The sequence below is a fragment of the Ailuropoda melanoleuca genome, chromosome 4 (assembly GCF_002007445.2).
Source record: "Ailuropoda melanoleuca isolate Jingjing chromosome 4, ASM200744v2, whole genome shotgun sequence".
Taxonomy (NCBI): domain Eukaryota; kingdom Metazoa; phylum Chordata; class Mammalia; order Carnivora; family Ursidae; genus Ailuropoda; species Ailuropoda melanoleuca.
This window is the reverse complement of record NC_048221.1, coordinates 577,782-597,122: the sequence shown is the minus strand read 5'-3', so window position 1 is coordinate 597,122 and position 19,341 is coordinate 577,782. Positions and strand designations below refer to the sequence as shown.

Below are 19,341 nucleotides of genomic sequence, written 5' to 3'. Positions count from 1 at the left end.
TGACCCTCCGGCGCTGTGTGACACCCCCCCCCCAACCGCTCCTCCGTGGTTCCCCGATCCTTCCCTTCTGGTGACCCTCCGCCTCCGTGGCCCCAGCCCCTTCCTTTCCGGCGGCTCCTGACCCCGGGCTCCTTGGCGATTCCTGCCTTTTCCCCTTTCCGGGCTTCTGTGCCCAGACAGCGGCCCGCAGCGCTCCGGGAGGGGCAGACACTTCTGATCCCCGCAGCTTTGGGATGGGGGCCGTCCTGGTGTGGGCTGAGTCCACAGAGCATGTTGGGTGGGAGTGTTGCCTTGTGCCTGCGTGGGAACCTGGTCTCCGAGGAAAAGAGGAGGGGACGAGCCGGGCAGAGATGGCCCTGGCCGCAGAGATGCAGAGGGCAGCTTGTGGGGGTGAATGGGGACAGTGATGCCAGTCCCCAGATCCCTGGAGCAGGAGGCTGGTGGGTCTGGAGTCAGGGAGCAGGGGTGTGGACAGTCAGGCTGGAGCTCCTGGGAGGCAGTGGGGTGTCTCTCTGCATAAGGTTATTAGTGGTCTGAAAAGGGAAAAAGCAGTCTGTAAAAAGTGTGTTGGGGCACTCCTGGCTTTTGCTTCCCAGAGTGCACGTTAGACCTGCCTGCTCTGAATGTTCTTCCTGCCTGTCCACTGCCTGGCCTGGTCAGGTTGGTGCTGTGCGTTTGCACCTCATACGGGAGGGTGTCGGGCCCTGAAGCTGGCCAAAGTGAAGATTGCTGGCAGTTTGAGGGGTGTGAATGTTTCACGGCATGGCTAAGGGGCTTGTATTGGACAGACTCCAGCTGCTGCTGCGGGGGTTGCTGGATCTTCCCTGTAGATGCTTTGGAAAGGCTCAAGGAAGATGGGGCTGGGGCCCCGGGGGCTGCAGGCCCTGGAGAGAAGGAAGATGGCCACCTGTCAAAGGGATGATACCCCATAGACCGTCGAGGCCAGCCTTGGTTGGGATGGGAGGCCTGGCCCTTCCTCCAGGCGGGGCAGTGGAGGGCTGGACCTGACCCTGCACTTCACTTTTCCCTACTTGCCTGGCTGTGGGGGGAGGGGGAGCGCTTGTGAGCAGGGTGACTGAGTGCCCCTGTCTTTGAGGCTGAGACCTGGGGCCCATTGGCCAGCCTGTGTTCTTTCTTCCCAAGCCCCCTGAGTTTTCCCAGGGGAGTCCCCAAAAGTGGGTGATCGCTGGTCAAAGCTTTCTGCTCTGGACCGCAGTCCCCCTAGGACATCCATCTCTGGAGTCCTCAGAACACCGAGTATGAAATCTGGGCACTGGGTCGGCGGGCCAGGGAAGGGAGGGTAGGTGAGTGACCCCAGGATCCCACATGGTGGGGAAGATGCAGCCAGACACCAAACAGACCCCTGAGGAGCCCCGCAAGTGCAGGACACTGACCTGGGACAGGCCATTGTGGGGAGTAGGGGGAGGCATGCTGGGATTTCAGAGGGTGGGAGGGCGATTTTGTTTAACTCTGAGGATCTGAGCAGACATCTGTTCACACCTGCCCAAGCCAGCACCTGCGTGTGTGCGTGTGTGTTGTGTGGGGACATCTGTGTTTTGGCAGAGGGGTAGGGGGGACCAGATTTGCAGGAGAGTCTGTCAGAGTGCACAGGAGGTGGTCCCTTTGAAGTCCGGGGTGGGGTGGGATAGGCCACAAGTGCGCAGGCAGACAGCCCAGAGCCAGTGTCCTCCAGCTGCGTGACCTTGGTTTAGTCACTGCCCTGACCTGGAGGGACACTGAGCCTGGATCCCCATACCCTGCGGGCCTGGCCCCCACTGGGGCAAGACCAGCTCAGGCTGGCCCAGCGTAGTTCTAGCAAAGTGTCAGAGGCCCCTCCAGCAAGGGCCAGGCCGGAAACGCTGACTGAGCGAGCTTGGCTGGGAATAAAGAGGCAACTGTGTCCAGTCCCCAGAGGCCACCTCCCTCCCAGGATGGCCTCCTCTGGATAAGAGGCCTTTCGGGCTGCTGGGCGGGGGTGGGGATCTGCTTGTTCTCCTGTGCTGGTAGTGGCGGGGGGCAGGTAACGTCACCTAAAAGTGTAGACATACTGCGGGGCTGACGTGCAGAGTGGGGAGGCAGTTCCAGGGTGTCCATGTGTGGACATGTGTGCAAGCACATGTTTTGTGCATACACGCGTGCAGCATGTGCACCCACACGGGACGGTGTCCATGTGACTGTGTACGTGTCAGTGTCTGCTCTCACCTGCGTGCACCATGTTGCATATGCACGTACGTATGCTCTCCTGTGCTGTGTGCCTTTGTACGTGTGTCGTGTGTGCACATTAAAGAGTGTGCATCACGTGTGTGGGATTTGTCATGCACAGGCTTGGAGTGTCTCAGCCACTGTTCCCACAGCCAGGGGCCGTGTAGTTGATTGGCAGGGAGGGCTGGGTACAGCACAGCTCCAGGTATCCAGAAAGCGTGGTCACCCAGACTGTTCCAGGCCTGGCCTGCCTCCTGCTCGCCTGCCCTCTGCCCTGTTCTGCCCGGACCAGAGTGCAGCCTTGAGTCCTGGTGTCTGTGGCGTGCCTTTCCCCTGAGTGGACCCCAGTCCCCGTCCCTTGGAACGGCCCTCCCCCCTCCTGCTGTGCAAACTTCTTTCATCTTCTCATCCTTGGTGACAGCTGGCCCACAGGTCCCCTGCTTCCCTTGCTGCCAGGCCAGTGACTTGGGTGAGGGCGAAGACTGTGATTTCTGATGCTTGGGCCCATCACCTGCTGTTCTGACTTGCCAGGCCCCCAGGGGAGGCAGAGATAAGACTTGTCATTTGCTTATGTACTACCACGTGGACAGACCTCAAAACTCGAGGCTCAGGGAGGGAACCAGGCACAGAAGGCCACACAGCGTGTGAGTCCACGTGTGTGACACGTCCAGAACAGGCTCCTCCACGGACGGGAAGGGGGCTCATGGGGCCTGGGGGCTGGGGTGTGACTGCTAATGGGGATGGGGTTTTTTTGGGGCTGATGGAATGTTCTGGAACTGGATAGAGATGATGGTTACACAACTCTTTGAATATACTGAAAACCACTAAGTTGTATACTCCAAATGTGTGAAGTGTATGGTTTGTGAATTGTGCTTTCGCAAAACAAGTGTTTTTAAAAAAGCAGGGCCTGTCCTTGCCCCTCAGATGCCCATGTGCTTGGCCTGGGGGTGAGCGGTGTCTGGGAGTGGGCCCTGAGCAAGGCCCCCTGCTGCCAGCTAATGCAGGTGCTGGTCGGTTGTCGGGCATCTTCTGGCCCCAGGAGGAGGACAGAGGAAGTGCCATCCCCCATTGTGTGGAGGCTGGGAGCCCCTCACCAAGCTCCTGGTCTGTCCTGAGCCACCGCCACCGGGGGACGTGGAGGGTCTCATGTAAGAAATAGTCCTGGGGGCATTTGGACTTCTGGTGTTGGGGTGCCTTGGGTGGGCCCTGACTGCCTGAGGACCCTCCCCACACGAGGCCAGATGACAGCGGGAGAGGAGTGACCCCAGTGACTTGATGCCAGACGGTCCCACCTAAATTCGTCCGTTTAGTGTAGCCCCTCTTCAGTCAGCGGCAGGTGCCCCCTCCCGTGCTGTCCATGGCGTGCTGGGCGGGGACGTGGCCTGGGGAAGCCAATGACACACCTGTCAGGGAAGGGCATTTATTTGGCCCCTGCTGTGTGATGGGGGAAGTGTTTGGCCTCAGTCCCCCCGGGGGCTCGTGTTCTGTCTGCATCTCAGGTACCCCCTTGGAGCTGGGTGCCTGCAGACCCCTCCATGAGTTTCCCGCCCCTGGAGCAGCCGGGGAGCCCCCACCATTTACAGGAAGAGCCTCTTCAGCTGCCGGCACTCTGGGCACACAGTTCCCAAGGTTCCCATGCTTTCTCGAACATGTTCCCTGGGCCAGTAACTGCTGCGGATGCTGTGTCCTTCCTTGTCTGGTGGTGCTGAGAGTCGGCAGCCAGATTCCCCATCAGGATCGGCCTCTGTCACCTGGGGAACAGATCCCCGAGTGAAACTAAAAGAGGCCTTCCTTGCCCTCATTCCGAGACCTGCTGCGTTTCAAGAGCCACGTGTGCCACGTTCTGGAAGGCAGCTCACCCGTTTCCTTGGAGTCACAGCCCAGAGGGTCAGAGGCCATTGACATAGGGGACTGGGATGGCAGGAGGAAGGGGGTGGGTCTGGCTGCAGGGCTGCAGTGGGCAGTAAACTTTTATGGCACTGAGTCACCAGGTGGGGCAAACATCCCTGCCCCCAGGGTGGCCCAGGCGTGCCAGGGGTGGCCTGTGTACCGCCCGTAGCCTGCAGCCCAGAGTCTAGCCAGAGTAAGGAGGCGTCTTCCTCCGCAGGCAAGACAGACGGAGGAAAGGCTGCCCCCATCCCCACCGCCACCCCCCCCCCTCCGGCAGCTGCACGTGCCAGTGTCAGGTGTGGAGCTGGGAAGGTTGCGTCGTTGGCCTGCTCAAACCCTCATCTCCCCGCTGGGGCGCCACAGGCATCCGGATCCGTCTGTGCCTAGGTTTGCACAGTGTCTGCGCGGGGCTGGAGCTGAGCAGGGCACCAGGTGCTTATGGGGACGGCTTCAGGGTGTCTGCAATGTCCTCCTTGGCCACGTGCCCTGGAATCTGTGAAGTGGGTGTATGGGACCCGCTCCCTCCCTTGCCTGGTCCCAGCGTGGTTCTGAGCTTGGTGCACGGCAGCACAGGGCACTGGGGCCTCTCCCGGTGTCGTCCAGGCAAACATGAGCTGGCCAGGGCCATCTTCAGGGGGCTTTGTCAGATTCTGGGCCTCCAGGAGCTCGGCCCACTGTTTAGAGGTTGGGGCTCAGAGGGAATGGACCCCCAGCTTGCTGTTGGGGGCTGTCCAGAGCAGCCTTGGAAAGGGTTCTAGGTTGTCAGGGAGTGGGAGTGGGGGTGGGGACGAGGTGGCTCCACTGGCTGCATTGTGGGAACCGGGCGGGAGTAGCAGCATACAGGGAGGGCGTGGACATGATGACTGGGTTGCCCGCTTGGAGAAATCAGGGGCTGCCACCCCCAAATCTAGATCTGCCACTTCTCTTGAAGAACCAGCCCATCGGGATACCCTGGGCCACATTCCTACACAGTGGAGGCCGTGCTGCCCCAGCTGCCCCTCACCCCCCCGACCCCTCTGAGGCCTTGGGGAAGCTCCCCTGAGAAGGCCTTGCTGGGGGCTTCTGTTCCCCAGATCCTGTTAGTGGGGGGGAGGCAGGGCCAGCCTTGCTGCCCGCCGGTCCACCCATGAGCTACGCATGACGTGAGTTCTGCGGGGGCTTGATGATGGTCCCAGAGACCAGGTCCCTTAAGGCCCCAGAGATGGGGGTGACCCTGGACTCCCCAGGGGCCCAGCGTCCTCATAAGGTGCACAAAAGCAGAGAACTTTCTCCACTGGAGGCTGAGGGGAGTGAGACACTTGAAGCCTGAGTGGGCCTGTGTGGGCTGCTGCCGGTGACAAGGACACGGGCCCTCTGTCCTGCTGACAGCTGCGTGAGCTTGGATGTAGCGTCTCCGCAGAGCACCCGGCAGGAAGCCCAGGCCTTGTGAGGCCCAGAGCAAGGGTGGCCAGCCAGCCCAGACCCCCGGCCTGCGGGATGCGAGACAGTCCAGGGTGCCACCAGGAGCTGCCGAGTCGTGGTCGTTTGCCACAGGAGAAACAGATGGATCCAGGGTCCATTAGCACATCTGCTACTGAGATGTGGGGGCTTCTCCCCCTCTTTCCGACGGTGGGCACAGGGTCCAGCCCAGCGCTGGCATTCGCTAGGGATGGAGCACGTGAGACTGTCTAGCACAGTTGCTGTGTCCGAGACCAGCCCAGAGCCGGGAGGAGTCTTCCTCCTCCTGCAGGACACCAGCTGTTCTTTGGGTTTGGGCAAAGGTCCCTTGTGATATTCTTGGCACCAGGCTGGACAAAAGGAGGCTGAGGGGTGCTGATTGGTCAGGCCGCTCGCCTAGGACTAGTGTGACCCAGCTCCGTGGGTGGCAGCAGCCCCTGTCCTGCTCGGGGCTCTGAGGGGCTAGGCAGAGAGACGTGGCCTGTGAGCCAGCCTGAAGCAAGCCGGACAGCAAGCAGGGATGGCTGCAAGCCCCAGGGGGGACGCACCACCCTCTGCATGGACAGACAGAGTAGGGCACCTCAGTGTCAAAGGACCAGGAAGTCTGGGGCCAGTGGGATTTGGCCTAAAGCTGCTCAGGGGAAGAAGACGTGGGTGTCGGAGGAGACCACAAGCTCAGTGTGTATAATGCCTTTTAAAAACCAGAGTAAACACAAGACCCGAGTAGACGCTTGGAAGAAGCCGTGTGGAAGGTGCTCAGCGCCTGTAGAGGTGTTGGTGTGGACAGAGGTTGAGAGGTCTGCTGCCACTGAGGGTGGTCTAGCAGGTGCAGCAGCGGGGACGCTGTCCCCGCCATGGGCAGGCGGGTCAGTACCCCCCCCCCACCGGAAACCATTTGGCTTTTCCTGCTAAGGCTGAACTAAATCTGGAAGTGGGGGGATCCGGGGACCCCCGGGACCAGGCTCAGATGCCCTCAGCTGTCACTGAGGAGGCTCCATGTTCTGTCCCCATCTCCTCTGGGCCCTTGAAGGGGGGCGTGCGGGGCTATGTGCCCCCAAAGCTGTGACCTTGGGGCTGGTGGCAGAATGCAGTGACTGGCCCCCTAGGGCTGCATGCTTCTGGCGTGCCCTCATAAACTCGGGCGGCCTGCTCCAGCCCCCGCCTCACCGTAGGGCTGTGAGGATGGCATTCCGCCTGGCCCAACGTGGGGCTGTCCCAGCAGCTGCTCCGAGGCAACTGACCTCTCCTGGCCGAGCGGGTGGGTCTGTGGGCCCACAGCTGGCAGATGCGCTGACTGCAGAGGCAGACGGCGAGTCACAGGCGACTGCAAATCTGTCTCCAGAACCCAGCTCCAGGCTCTTCATGTTTTCCCGGGGATTGCGGCCACTCGGTCAGTCATCCCCGCCTCGGATTGGTCCTGCTTCCCCCATGCAGCTTCTCCCGAGGGCTGGCCGTCGTGCCTCGTGTGAGGGGCCGCGTGTGAGGGGCGCCGGCACCTGCTGAGTGCTTTGCAGGGCCTGGTCTGTCTTAGGCATGTGCCTGTCCCTGCGCTCGGCTCCTGGGGTAGCAAGGCAACGCTGGCGTGGCGTGCAGGGTCCCGTGTGTGTCCCCCACGTGGTCGAGCTCTGCTGCTTCTGCTCTCGGGGGTCAGGCTGGGGTAATGGGCTGCGTGGTGGTCCTCCTACCAGGGCCTCCTCTGTTCCCCGTCAGCTTACTGGGCTTGCATTCGGCCATGTGCTGACTGCCTGTCCAGGGCGGAGCTGTCTGCTGTGGGAGAAACATGGGGTCTCCCTGCCCAGCCCGGTGTGACGACCGCCTGTGCCGTGGCCTGTGGTGTTGGGACCTCTACCCCCCCCCCCCGTGCCTGTCCCCAGGATGGCACTTCCTTTATGTCCCAGCAGGAGGTTTTGCAGGAGCCCCACCAGTTGAGACACTGCTTCTGGGGGGCAAGTCTGTGGGGGCCCTCTGGGGTCCTGCAGGCCACCTTTTACTACATTGAGAACAGAGCTGGAGCACCAACCCTTGGACGGCTGTGCTCTTAAATGGGGATTCTGGGTGGGCCCACCTTGTCCTTCTTGTCCCAGATGGAGGGGCTCCCCCTTCTTGCTCTGCCTGACCTGTGCACAGGGTGCTAGGGCCCCTGCCTGTCTTTGGCATCCCAGAGCTACTGCATTCCGGATGCCCCCTGGGAACTCTGTAGAAATATGAGCTTACATGCTTGGTGCAAGCCTCTCCCGGAGCTCCTGGTCAGCAGCGCCCCAGCCCCCAGGGGTCACAGGGATTTGGGCTGAGGGTTGGGGTGGCTCCAGCTGGGGTTTGCTTCCCGCTCTAGTCCTAATGTCCCAGGGTGGCCGTAACAACTGACCACGCGCTGGGCTGCTTAAGCTGCAGAGCTGTACTCTCTCCCAGTCCCGGAGCCCTGAAGTCGGAAGTCGAGGTGTGGTAGGGCCACGCTCCCTCTGGAGGCTCCAGGGGAGGGTCTTTCCTGCCCCTCCCAGCTCCCGGGGGCTCCAGGTGCCACTGCAGTGCCTGCCTCTGTGGGCACATGACCATCTCCTCTTTGTTTGAATTTCTTTGCGTTAGGGCCCACTCTACCCCAGTAAGACCCCATCCTAGCTAATTTCTTCTGCAGAGACCCTGTTTCCTGGTGAGGCCCTGTTTACAGGCTCCCAGGGGATGTGAGTTTAAGGGACCGCATACCTCTTCTGCCCTACTGCTCGCCCCCCTGCACCACGGGGCCGGTTCCTCCAAGTCCTTCACCGTTGCCGCTCACCAGCTGGTGCCCAGGCCCCCGCCGGGCCCCCACACACCCTTCACTGCTCTGCCTACTGCTCTGGTCTCAGTGGTCAGTAGATGAGGGAGGAGCCCGGCACACCACACCACCTTCCCTCAGGACCCGAGCCGCTCGCTCCCCTTCCTTTTTGTCCTTGGGTCCAGTACACCCACGGAGGCAGCTGTGGGGCGGGCATGTGCCCCCTCGGAGGGCCTGGGAGTCCAGGTTCTCAGCTCTGGACCGGTGCCCCCCGGACAGACCACTGGGTCTCACCCCCACATTGAGCCCTGTCAGGGCGGCCTATCTCTCCTCCTGCTGACGTCAGCACAGCCCATGCTGGCCGGGCACCTCCAGCTGGGAGCAGAGAAGGTTCTGTGGGACGCCGCTGCTCATGTCTCTTCCTGGGCACCCCCACTGGGGTTGGCCCCAGGCTGGCTCTGACCTGTGGCTCCCAACCCACGGCTCTGTGTGGAGTCCATGCACAGGCCCTCCCCAGACAGTCCTGGTTGGCCAGGTTGGGGCCCCATCAAATCAGGCCTCCGATTTTCCCCAGGGCCTCTGCCCCTGCCCTCCCCCGACTCTGCCTCCCCCAGACCCCACCCCATCCTGGGATCCCAGGACCTTCCCTCAGAGCCAGGTGGAAGGGTGGCCAGAGAGGCTGCCATCTTGTGCTCAGTGGGAGGCCAGCAAGTCCCCACTGCCCAGAGACACAGTTCTGGGGGCGGCTTCATCCTGACCTGGTGGGTGCAGATGAGGGAGCAAGCAATGGCGGGCCGGTGGTCCAGGCAGTCAGCGGGGTCGGGACAGTCCGCTCAGAGTGTTGCGGGGGGGGGGCTGAGCCGGCAGAGCTGGGGTGACAGGGCTGAGGGGGTCAGCAGAGTAGCTGGGTGCCTGCAGGTGCCTGCCAACTGGGGGCATGTCTGGCGGGACAGGTTCTCCCAGGCCTTGGCTTCTTCCCATACTGCACTGCCCGCTTGTCTTGTCTGGGCCACTAATTCCTTGCTCTTTTTCTTGTACGATGACTCATTCGAAAACCTGATCTCAAAAGGAAATTGTGTGAACGTAAACCCCAATTGTGAAGCGCAGGCCTGTGTGAGCACCCACGCTTCACCTGTCATGGGATGTTCTAAAAATACACCCTGGGCCCACTGCACAGGCACTGAGCTCTGAGCCAGCCAGGCACGGTCTTAGTTACGTCCCTTTGTGCCCTGAGACCCCACCTGGTGCCCACCGGGGTTGGTCCTGAGGCACCTAGAACCTCCCGGGGACGACACGTTCAGGCTCGGGGGTTTGGGGGCTCGGGCAGGGTTCAACGGGCAGCACTGTGGAGTGGGAGGTGGGAGAGGTCAGCAGAGGCCAGAAAGCAAAGGGCTGGGACAGATGGAGTCCTGAGGGTACACAGAAGGGGGACTGTATGTGAGGGGCTCCCCCAGTGCCTTGGGGGGATGGGGGAACAGGAAGTCTGAGCCTGTGGGGGCTCCGGGGTGGAGAGAGGGGCACTGGACCTGCATGTTGAAGGAAGGGGGCTTTGTAGGGTGGCCTCTGGGAGCTTGGGGTGGTGGTGGACAATGTGTGAAATTAATGCAACATAAAATTTGCTCTTTTGAAGTGTGCAATTCAGTGTCTTTCATTATATTCCTAATGTTACACAAACTTCACCACTAATTCCAGAACATTCCATCAGCCCAAAAGCAGTCCTGTCCCTCTCAGCCATCATGTGGCTGTTGGCCCCCCACGAGCCCCTTTCCTGTCCGTGGATGGTCCTGTTCTGGGTGTGTCATGTGGAATCTCATGCCGTGGGGCCTTGTGTGTGAGCGTATTGGGTTAGGGCCCGTCCCCGGGGCAGTGCGTGTTTGCGGCTGACCACATGCCCCTGTGTGGACTGACCACGTTGTGTCTCTCCTTCTGCCCATTGATGGCGCTGGCTGTTCTTTGGGTGTTGTGACACCTGCCATTGTGGACGCGTGTACAGGTTTTGTGTGGACAAGTGTTCATCTGGGATTTGGGGAAGCTGCCTGTGGGGGTACCACCATGCTCCCTGGCCTCTAGATGGTGCTTTCTAAAGGAGCAGCCCGGGGCTTTGTGGCCGCAGAGCCTGGAAGCACCCTGTTTGTGAGAAGGGGTTCAGCTTTGCTCTGGGACATGGCTGCCAAGAGAGGGTGTGGAAGGCAGGGCACGGACAGGGCTTACGAGGAGGTCTCGGGTGGGGGACACATCTCAAGCACCTACTGCAGAGAAGGGGCGAGTGATCGAACCTCGGGGGCGAGTGATCGAACCCCGGAGGTGAGTGCAAGCCGGCCGGCACCTGTGGTCAGCTACGTGAGCTTTCTCTGTTGAATAAAGGTAATTCCTGCCTGCTTCCTGTCCCAGGTGCTGGGAGCAGAGCCCCCTCGAGAGGGATCCCCCAAATCCAGGAGATTTCTGGGGCCTCAGTGAAGGGAGTGGTCACTGGATTGCAGAGGCCTTGGGCTCTGCTGAGTGCCTGACCAGCCCTGCCCATGGACCTCCAAACAACCCATTTCTCCTGATGAGCAAAACTGGGGCTCAGAGGAGCTAAGTTGCCCCTGAGTTGTCAGACTATGATAGTTGTCAGAAGGCTGAGCTGGGTTTTGGCCCCATCTGCATGACCCCAGAATCTTTAAAAGGAATGGCCAAGACCCTGGAGCACCCATTAGCTGTGTGTTTATCGAGGAGGAACTCAGGACTTTCCACTCTCGGCTTCTAAGCCTGTGTCCCAGCGGTTCCCGGTGTGCTCAGGCAGGGGCAGGCCAGGGCCACCGAGGCTGGGGGAAGTGCTGTCCTGGCAGAGGTGTGAGCCTGTGAGCCTGCACAGCTGAGCAGGGCAGCCGCAAGGCTTAAGGGCCCAGACGCATCCCACTTTCGGAGCTCAGCTCGGGCCTGTGGGCCCCTTTTCCACCCAGGAGCTCGGGGTAAAGGCAGCCCCTCCCCGCCCCCTGAGGGATTGCATAAGCTGCCCGCGTGCGGACAGTGATTACTGGAAGTCCTGAGGATTTCTTCATCCAGGGCTTGGCCGGGAGTGGCAGCTGCCTCCCCTTCCTGCCTCCCTTGGTGATTAATGTCCTCAACCACTGCCTGCCTGAGGAGCTGGCTGGCCAGCCTTGGGTCTGGGCTCCCAGCAGCGGTGGGTGGGGCCCAGGGGAGCCCAGGGCACAGGCCACGGGGCAGATGGAAATCGTGTGGGAAGTCCTGTGCATCTCTTGTCAGCCACTGTGGCATTTTCCTGGCCTGCTCTGCCTGCCCTCAAGAACAGTAATATTCTTAGTGGGGGTGCTGTGTGTCTTTACCCCTTCCTGGCTCAGCTTGGCCCCGACTCCCCCAGAGACCCTCCTGTAGGCCTAGTCTGGCTTCAGGAGGACAGGGTTGGCCCTCAGCTTAGAAGTGCTTGCCGGCTTGGACTTTGCCTCCCAGCCTCAGACGTCCCCGGTCACAAAGCCAGGCCCGTGGGATCGGCTGAGGCTCCACTGCTCACACCAGGGCCCCTGGCTGTCTTCGTGGGTGTCAAGGGCAGCCCCCCAGGGCCTCAGTTATTTGTTATTTGGTGGACCAGGCAGCCTGAGATGGTCGTGTGGATGGCAGGGGGGGATGTGGGGCGTCGGCCTGGCCACACTGGAAGCGCTACCGCCATCCCAGAGGTCCGTCCCCGAAGCTCGTCTTCATTCTGCCCCAGGCACTGCTCCTTGTGGCCAGGAGCTCCACCGGGTGGCACTTGATGCCTAGGTGGGACCTGTGGTCAGGAGTCCAGTCCCAGTGTCCCCAGGAGGGGCTGCCAGGCAGTGGTTGGGGCCTCCTGGGTGCTTGGAACGTGGGGGCTGAGCCCAGGGCCTGCCCTGGCAGCTGAGGGGCTGCTCAAGCATGCTCAGTCCGTGGGAAGAGGCTGGGGACCGAGAGGGGTGCCCCGCAACACTGGAGTGTTGGGGAGCCTCAGCTCACACCCTCCCTCCTGAACACAGGGCCGGCGGCCCTGACCCCACCCCCTCTGTGCAGGGATGGCCTGGCTGCACCTTAGCCCCCTCTCCCTTGTCCCTGGGGGTGTGCCCTCGCCTGTCGGGGCTCACAGGGTGACCTCAGGATGTGCCGTGTCTCTCCCCAGGTCATGATGCCACCACCGAGGAGCAAGAAGCCGAGATAGACACCCTCGTGGCCTGGGTCGTGGAGCCACCTGATGCTGGCAGTGGGGCCTGCCATGGACGGGGAGTTTCCTCAGCATGAGCCCCCACCAGCGGGCAGCACCCTATACAGCCCGCCCCCACTGCAGACCCCGCTGTGCGGGTCCAGTGTCCAGGTGAGTGCTGGCCACCCCAGGTCGGCCTAGGCGTGGGACGCTGCCCTTGGGGATCCAGCTGCAGCCTCCCCTTCCAGGGCCTCGAGTGGATGTCCCAGCCCCCAGCTTTGCAGGAGGACGCTTGGGGGTGCCCAGCTGCCACTGAGTCTCACAAACATGAGCCACCAGGTTGGTTTTGCCAAGGTCATGACTGGCCCTCGGGGAGATGCTCAGGCCTGGGCCGCGTCTTCACCTGCAGGACAAGGGCTGGCACCTCCGTGACGTTTTATTTTTTTCAAGGTTTTTTATTTTCAATTTAACAGACTGTACGTCTTTTAAGATTTATTTATTTATTTGAGAGAGAGAGAAGGGGGGAGGGGTGGAGGGAGAGGAAGAGAGAATCTCAGGCAGACCCCCTGCTGCGCGTGGGGCTCGATCCCACGATCCCATGACCCTGAGATCACCACCTGAGCTGAAATCAAGAGTTGGATACTTAACCAACTGAGCCACCCAGGTGCCCCCAAAGTTTATGTCTTAAGCACTTTTAGATTTATAGGAAAATGGAGCACAAATTTTCCACATACCCCCCTTTCCCCGTTGTTAACATTTTGCATTAATGATCACGCTAAATTGTTACAACTGACGGACCAATATTAGGACATTTTTTCTTTTCTTTTCTTTTTTTTTTTTTTAAATATTTTATTTATTTATTTGACAGAGATAGAGACAGCCAGCGAGAGAGTGAACACAAGCCAGGGGGAGTGGGAGAGGAAGAAGCAGGCTCCCGGCTGAGCAAGGAGCCCCATGTGGGACTCCATTCCAGGACCCTGGGATCATGACCTGAGCTGAAGGGAGACCCTTAACGACTGATCCACCCAGGGGCCCCCCAATATTAGGACATTATTACCCAGGCCGCAGGTGACACCGGGGCTGTCGGTGCCGCACGCCCTGTGGGTTTGGACGAATGTCACGGACACCGATCCGCCATCACAGCGTGGCACCAAGTCGTTCCCGGCCCTACCGACCCTCCGTGCTCGGCCCCATCAGCACCCCCCACCCCGGCCACTGCAGGCCCTTTTACCACCTCTGCCGTTCTGCCTTTTCCAGAACGTCCTAGACTTGGAATCACAGGTGTGTGGCCTTCTCAGGCCGGCCGCTCTCACTTAGGGACGTGCCGCTGAGCGTCCTCCGTGTCTGCCTGGCTCAGTGGCTCTTTTCTCTTCAGGGCTGAATAGTACTCGCTGGTCTGGGTGGAGCACTGGCTCTCTGTCCGCTCCGTACGGAAGGGCATGTCAGTTGCTGCTAAGTGTTAACAGCTGTGATAAAGTGTCGTAAATAGTAAACCCACGGAGGCTCCAGCCCGGCCTGCTCATACGGCAGAGCACACGAAGGGTCCACAGTTCTGCAGCCAGTCAGGCCCGGAGCCCGCCTTTTCTGGGCACAGAACCAGGGTTCTTTCTGCTGTAGAAAAGCAAACTCTTTCTCAGTAGGAAGACTTGAACTGCCAGGAGGGGGGAAGGAGGGGTGGCAGGGCATAGTAGCAAGGGGTACAGGTGACTGGGGCTGCCGTGGGGCCCTCCTTCAGGAAAGCGTCAGCGGCTTCCTTCCCCTTGGTCCTGCTGGCTTAAGGCTGGGAAGAGGCCAGGTAGCCAGAGAGAGCGAGAGTCAAGCTTGGGTGTCAGAGGAGCCGGGAAGTGGGCCCCTGGGGTCAGGCACCGCTCGGGGTCAAATGCCCAGAACCATCAGGAGGCGTCCTGGGTTGGCAGTTGGAGCGTTGGAAAGCAGCTGGGTGTGCATGGACCCAGAATTCACTTTGTCCAGGTGTGCCCACGTGGTAACCTAAAGTAACAGGCATAGAATACAAAGTTACTAGAGTGAGCCACCCCAATCTGGGGAGGGCAAAAATGAGTTACCACTGAAGATACCATGTCCAGCTCTTGGCTGGCGTCCAGTGCCTCTGGTCAGGCCCCCAGATGCCACTGTGCGCCTCCTCTCTCTCCCCTTCCTGTTAGAGCTGTGTCCACACATCCTCTGACCCTCCATGTCCCCCCGCCTCCCTCTGAACTTCCGTCTGCGCCGTCGTGGCTGATGCCTCCCTGTTCCCCGCATGCCATCTGGCCCGGGGCAGTAGGTGTGTCTGTGTTCCTGGGGCTCAATTTCACCCCATTCTGTAGTCTCAGCGTCATTCGTAATAATGCTGCAGGATTCCTTCTTGTCAGCATCCCATAATTTGCTTAATTGTTTCCCTATTGTTGGGCTTGTGGGGTGATTGCAGTTTTCTGCCGCTATAAATAGCACCACTGTGTTTCCCCCCCTCCCGGCTTAAGCCGGGGGTATCCTTCTGAGTCAGAATTCCTGGGTCAGAAGGAGCCCTGGGTAGGGCTGCCGAGGATGGGGCTGTTCCAAAGGGGACGCGCTCCTGCCACGCCCCCTTTATGGTGGCCCATGACAATCGTTAGGATGCCAACACTCCCTGGACGGCCCATGGGACCAGACATGCTCAGAAGCTGGAGTGGAGGGGCCCGCGGGGGGCCCCGATGTGGACCTGATGCGAGGCTTTTGCCTCTCAGAGCCCAGTAGACTTTGGCCCGGAGCCCCCTCTGGCTGTCAGAACTGGGCAGAGCGCTCTCCATGGTGCTCTCTGAGGCTGGGCCACCCCTCCCAGGGTGTATACTGAGCCTGAACCCGGCAGGCCTCCAGCCATGAGGGCACCCCCGCCAGGCTACACTGGGTCCAGCCCATGCTGACGCTGGATGTGTGCTTAGCCGGTCTGTGTGGCCAGGACACTCCATACTACTCCCCTGCCCTCTATCCTGGCTGGGCTGAGCCAAGCTCGGGAGGAGGACACCTACCCGCAGGACTGTCACTGTCACAAGGGATGGCCTGATTTAGCAAATAAAAATGCAGACATTTAATGAAACTTAAGTTTCACATAAACACAAATGATATTTTAATGTGTATATCCATGAAATATTTACACTGAAAATTGTTTGCTGCGTTGTTTTTTTTAAGATCTTATTTATTTATTGAGAGAGAGGAGAGCGAGAACGAGTCGGGGAGAGAGCCAGAGGGAGAGGGAGAGAGAGAATCTCCAGCAGATGCCGAGAGTGGAGCCCGACTTGGGGCTCTATCCCAGGGACCCTGAGATCATGATCTGAGCCGACATCGAGAGTCGGCTGCTTAACCCACTGAACCAGGCAGGCATCCCTAAAAATTGTTTGCTGTTTATCAGAAATTCCAGTTTCACTAGACACCCTGTATTTTATCTGGCAGCCCTATTTTGTCTGCTGCCCTAGCAAAAGTGTTATCTTCCTACATCGGCTTATAGGTCCCGGGCCATGTGTCTCCCCAGGAGAAGCCAGCCTCTCTGTCTCCACCTGGAAGATGCTCAGGCAGGCTTGCACTGGCTGGTAGGGGTTGGACACCCATCTCTAGGTCAGTCATGTCCCAGGGACCTGCCCTTTAAAGGCAGAGACACACCTCTGGATGTCCGTGGAAGATCCCGAGGAGGGCTCTGATTGGCTGTGTGGTGCCACCCCTTGGAGTAGGACTGGGGCGGCTTTGACTGGCAGCCTTGCAGAGCCCTGCGCTGGGGTGGGGGTGGGGCACTGGGGAGACAGAAGTACAGTGACCTCCCACGCCTCTGGCTTCCCAGGTGAGGTGTATGGTCCTCGCAGACCTGGGGGTTGCGCAGAGCAGGAAAGGTGGGGTGAGTGAGGTGCCCCCCCACAATGCCCCCCCCCAGCCTGGGAGCCCCCTCAAGGCTGGCTCTGCCTGCTGTGTGCCCAGCATGGCCCACGGTGCCTGGTTTATACTAGTTCATGAGACGTTCTGGGAGTGCCTTGGCTCTTGGAAGCTCACTTCCCTCTCTCGAGTTGGAGTTCTCTCCCTTCTTCTCAAATACTTTATTTTTAAGTACTCTCCATACCCAGCGTGGGCCTTGAACCTGCATCCCTGAGATCAAGAGTCACACGCTGCACGGACTGAGCTGGCCAGGGGGCCCTGGGTTCCTCTCTTTGCATGGGGCCGGAGGGAAGAGGTGACACTAGACCGGGGCCCTGGGGTGACCTCACCCTGCTCCCCTGGAGGGGGGCCTTCCAGAGGCTTCCACAGTTACTTCTTGTAAGTGCTCATACCACCGGCCTTGCTACGGGGGAGGGCCCTTTGCTGCCCCCCCACCCCCACCCCGCTCTGCTCTGATATTGTTACTTTGCAGCCTGTGTGACTGGAAGAGCAGGCCGGGACCCCTTCACTGCCCGTGTCTCCCTTTCCTTCCCACGTTTTGGTGCTCTGGGGCTGGCCAGTCCTGCCGGGGTCGGGGTGAGGGGGTCGGGGCGAGGGAGTGTGCAGTGATGGGAAGTCAGGGCCGGCTCCCCCCCCACCCTCCAGACACAGGCGGCGGGGGAAGGGCACCTCCTCTCTCCCAGCCATCTGGGCTGGTTCCGGGCCAGCTCTCCGTTTGGGAGTCCTGCGGAGAGGGAGGAAATAGTGGCTGGGGAATTGCTTCCGGCGGCCTTACTGAGGAGCAGGACTTTGGTGGACCAGCGGGAAGGCTGCTGGTCTTCCTTCTGCCAGAGCCTGCTAGGACAAGTGGGCACAGTGACCGCAGCCAACAGGCCTCTCCCCAGCGCTGGCCAGGGACCTCCCTGACGTGCTCCCACACAGGCCACGGTGTGGGTTAGGGAAGGGACCCCTACTTGGCAGGCCTGTACCTCAGGGTGGGACAAGCCTGTCATGCAGGGGGCGTGGTGGCCACTGTCCCAGCCCTCCACTGATGTTTTTCAAAGCAGGCTCCCCAGAGCCCTACCTCGCTGCGCTCTTGGGCCAAACCGGCTTGGCCTGAGGGAGTTCTGAGAAGGCCAGGCTCTCATCCCCCTGGGAGGGGCTGGTCGATGGTGCTAATTGGAATCCCTCTGAGAAGTCCTCTTTGCCACACAGAACTCCCGCGGGCCTGGACCAGGAGGTGCCCCAGTCCCACCCCCTGCTTTCTGGAAGTGGGGGAGCCTCCAGGCAGGGTCCCTGGCCCTCTCGCACACTTGGGTCCTGTGTGGAATGGGGGCTCCCAGGTCAGACCCTTGGGTGGACCAGCAGTCTGGGCTCCCCAGGCCTTCCAGAGATGCTGGGGGTGCTCCTGGTCTGGAGGTGGGGCACACCCCCCCATCCTGTCCTGCCCGCAGATGGGTGTCTGGTGGGGCCTGAGCCTCTTGGCGAGCCAGGCCCTGGCCCGAGCCCTTCACATGTACTGCTGGGTTCCTCCGTCTTCACTGCAGTCCCCTCGGTGGGCTCTCCTGTGCAGATGGGCAAACTGAGGCATGGAGCTGTGCACTTGCTCCCAGGCAACCCAGCGGGGAGACCATGGGCTGAAGTTTCTACTCCAGCCGTGCCAGCAGAGTCCTCACTCCTGCTCGCTGACCGAGCCCCACTGCAGTGTGCGCCCCCTGACACTCTGGCTCTGTTTCAGCACGCCATGCTGCATTACCCGTGGTGGAGCGCCTTCTCGCCAACGCCGTACCCAGCCTTCTCCAGCGACAGCCAGTAAGTCCCTCTGGCCTCTGGTCTGAGCTCGCCCCGCCCCACCCGTCCTGTCCCGTCCCGCCCCGCAGCCGCCGTGCCCTCAAGGGCTTTCAGAGCTCCCGGTCCCTGGGTCCCTGCGGGAACAAAAGTTGAGCTCCAGGCGAGGAGGACTTCAGCATCGTGCTCAGGGGGTGGTGGGCTGGGCCCTGGCCACGTGGAGGCAGCTGAGACTGACCAGCTGTGGCCCATCTTAGAGCCCACCAGGGAAAAGTGCAGAGGCCCCTGTGGGTGCCCTCTGCCCGGGGGGTGAGAACGTTGTGGGCGAAGGAGCTGGGAGGGCACTTTCTTGCAGAGGGCAATGGCCAGCGGGATTTTGAAGAGTAAGTAGGAGCCTGCTGGGGGGAGCAGGCCAAGAACCACGCCAAGGAACAGACTGCGGAAAGGGCCCAGCGGCACACGGAGCTGGCGCCTTGCGGTGTCTGCAGGGCACTATGTCCTCGGACGTGGGCACGCAGGCCTCTGCACTGAGCTGAGTGTCCCGGATGCCAGAGCTCATCCTCGGGTGGGTGTTTCCTGCTCCTACCCTGACGGTGCCCTTCTTCCTGGTCGTCCTGCAGCCAGTTCATGAGCCCCACCTCCTTCATCGCCAGCCAGCCCTGCGCGGACCCCAGCTACGGACCTCCCACCACCACCCCTAGCTTCCTGCCAAAGACAGGCGACTTTCCTCAGGTAGGGACCTCGAGCCACAGTCACCCTTTGATCCCCATGTGGGCAGGGGGCCCCTGCCTCGCACTGGCGGCCTTGCCCGGGCTCCGGTGGAGCTGTGGTCTGTACTTGGGAAGACCCGATGCCCCTCGGCCCCCACCCGCCCCGAGAGCTCCCAGATCGCAGCTGTACCTGCACAGGTCTGTGGCAGCGGCTTCCCCGCAGCGAGAGAGCTGGGCGGGAGGCTGTATCCCTGCCAGCTTGCCGCTCATGCCCCTGGCTTGGGTTGTGGGGAGGCATCTTGGAGCACCGGATCGCTTTCCCAAACCGTAGCGCCTTCCTCTCCTGGGCAGAGGCCCCCATGCTTGCTCCTTCTGGGTGCTTAGTGTCTCAGCAAGGGTCCACTGTGTTCCCCGTGCCCCTGGCCAGAGCGATGTTCCATTGGGTGCAAACACCATCGTTGATGTTTATGTCCCCAAACAGCGGCCGTTAGAAGAGTGTAACCCACCCAAACCAAAGGAGGAAATCCATGCGGTTT

The 19,341-nt window shown here is 60.9% G+C and overlaps 1 protein-coding gene across 1 annotated transcript in view; it reads left to right on the top strand.

Moving 5' to 3' along the window:
• SBNO2 (strawberry notch homolog 2) overlaps positions 1–19,341 on the top strand; it is a 48,005-nt gene that overhangs the window by 426 nt on the left and 28,238 nt on the right. The window contains exons 2-4 of the mRNA XM_034659999.1: positions 12,414–12,605; positions 18,046–18,119; positions 18,716–18,827. Coding sequence (XP_034515890.1) covers positions 12,486–12,605; positions 18,046–18,119; positions 18,716–18,827 — 306 coding nt within the window. The 5' untranslated portion in view covers positions 12,414–12,485. The remainder of the gene's footprint in view (positions 1–12,413; positions 12,606–18,045; positions 18,120–18,715; positions 18,828–19,341) is intronic.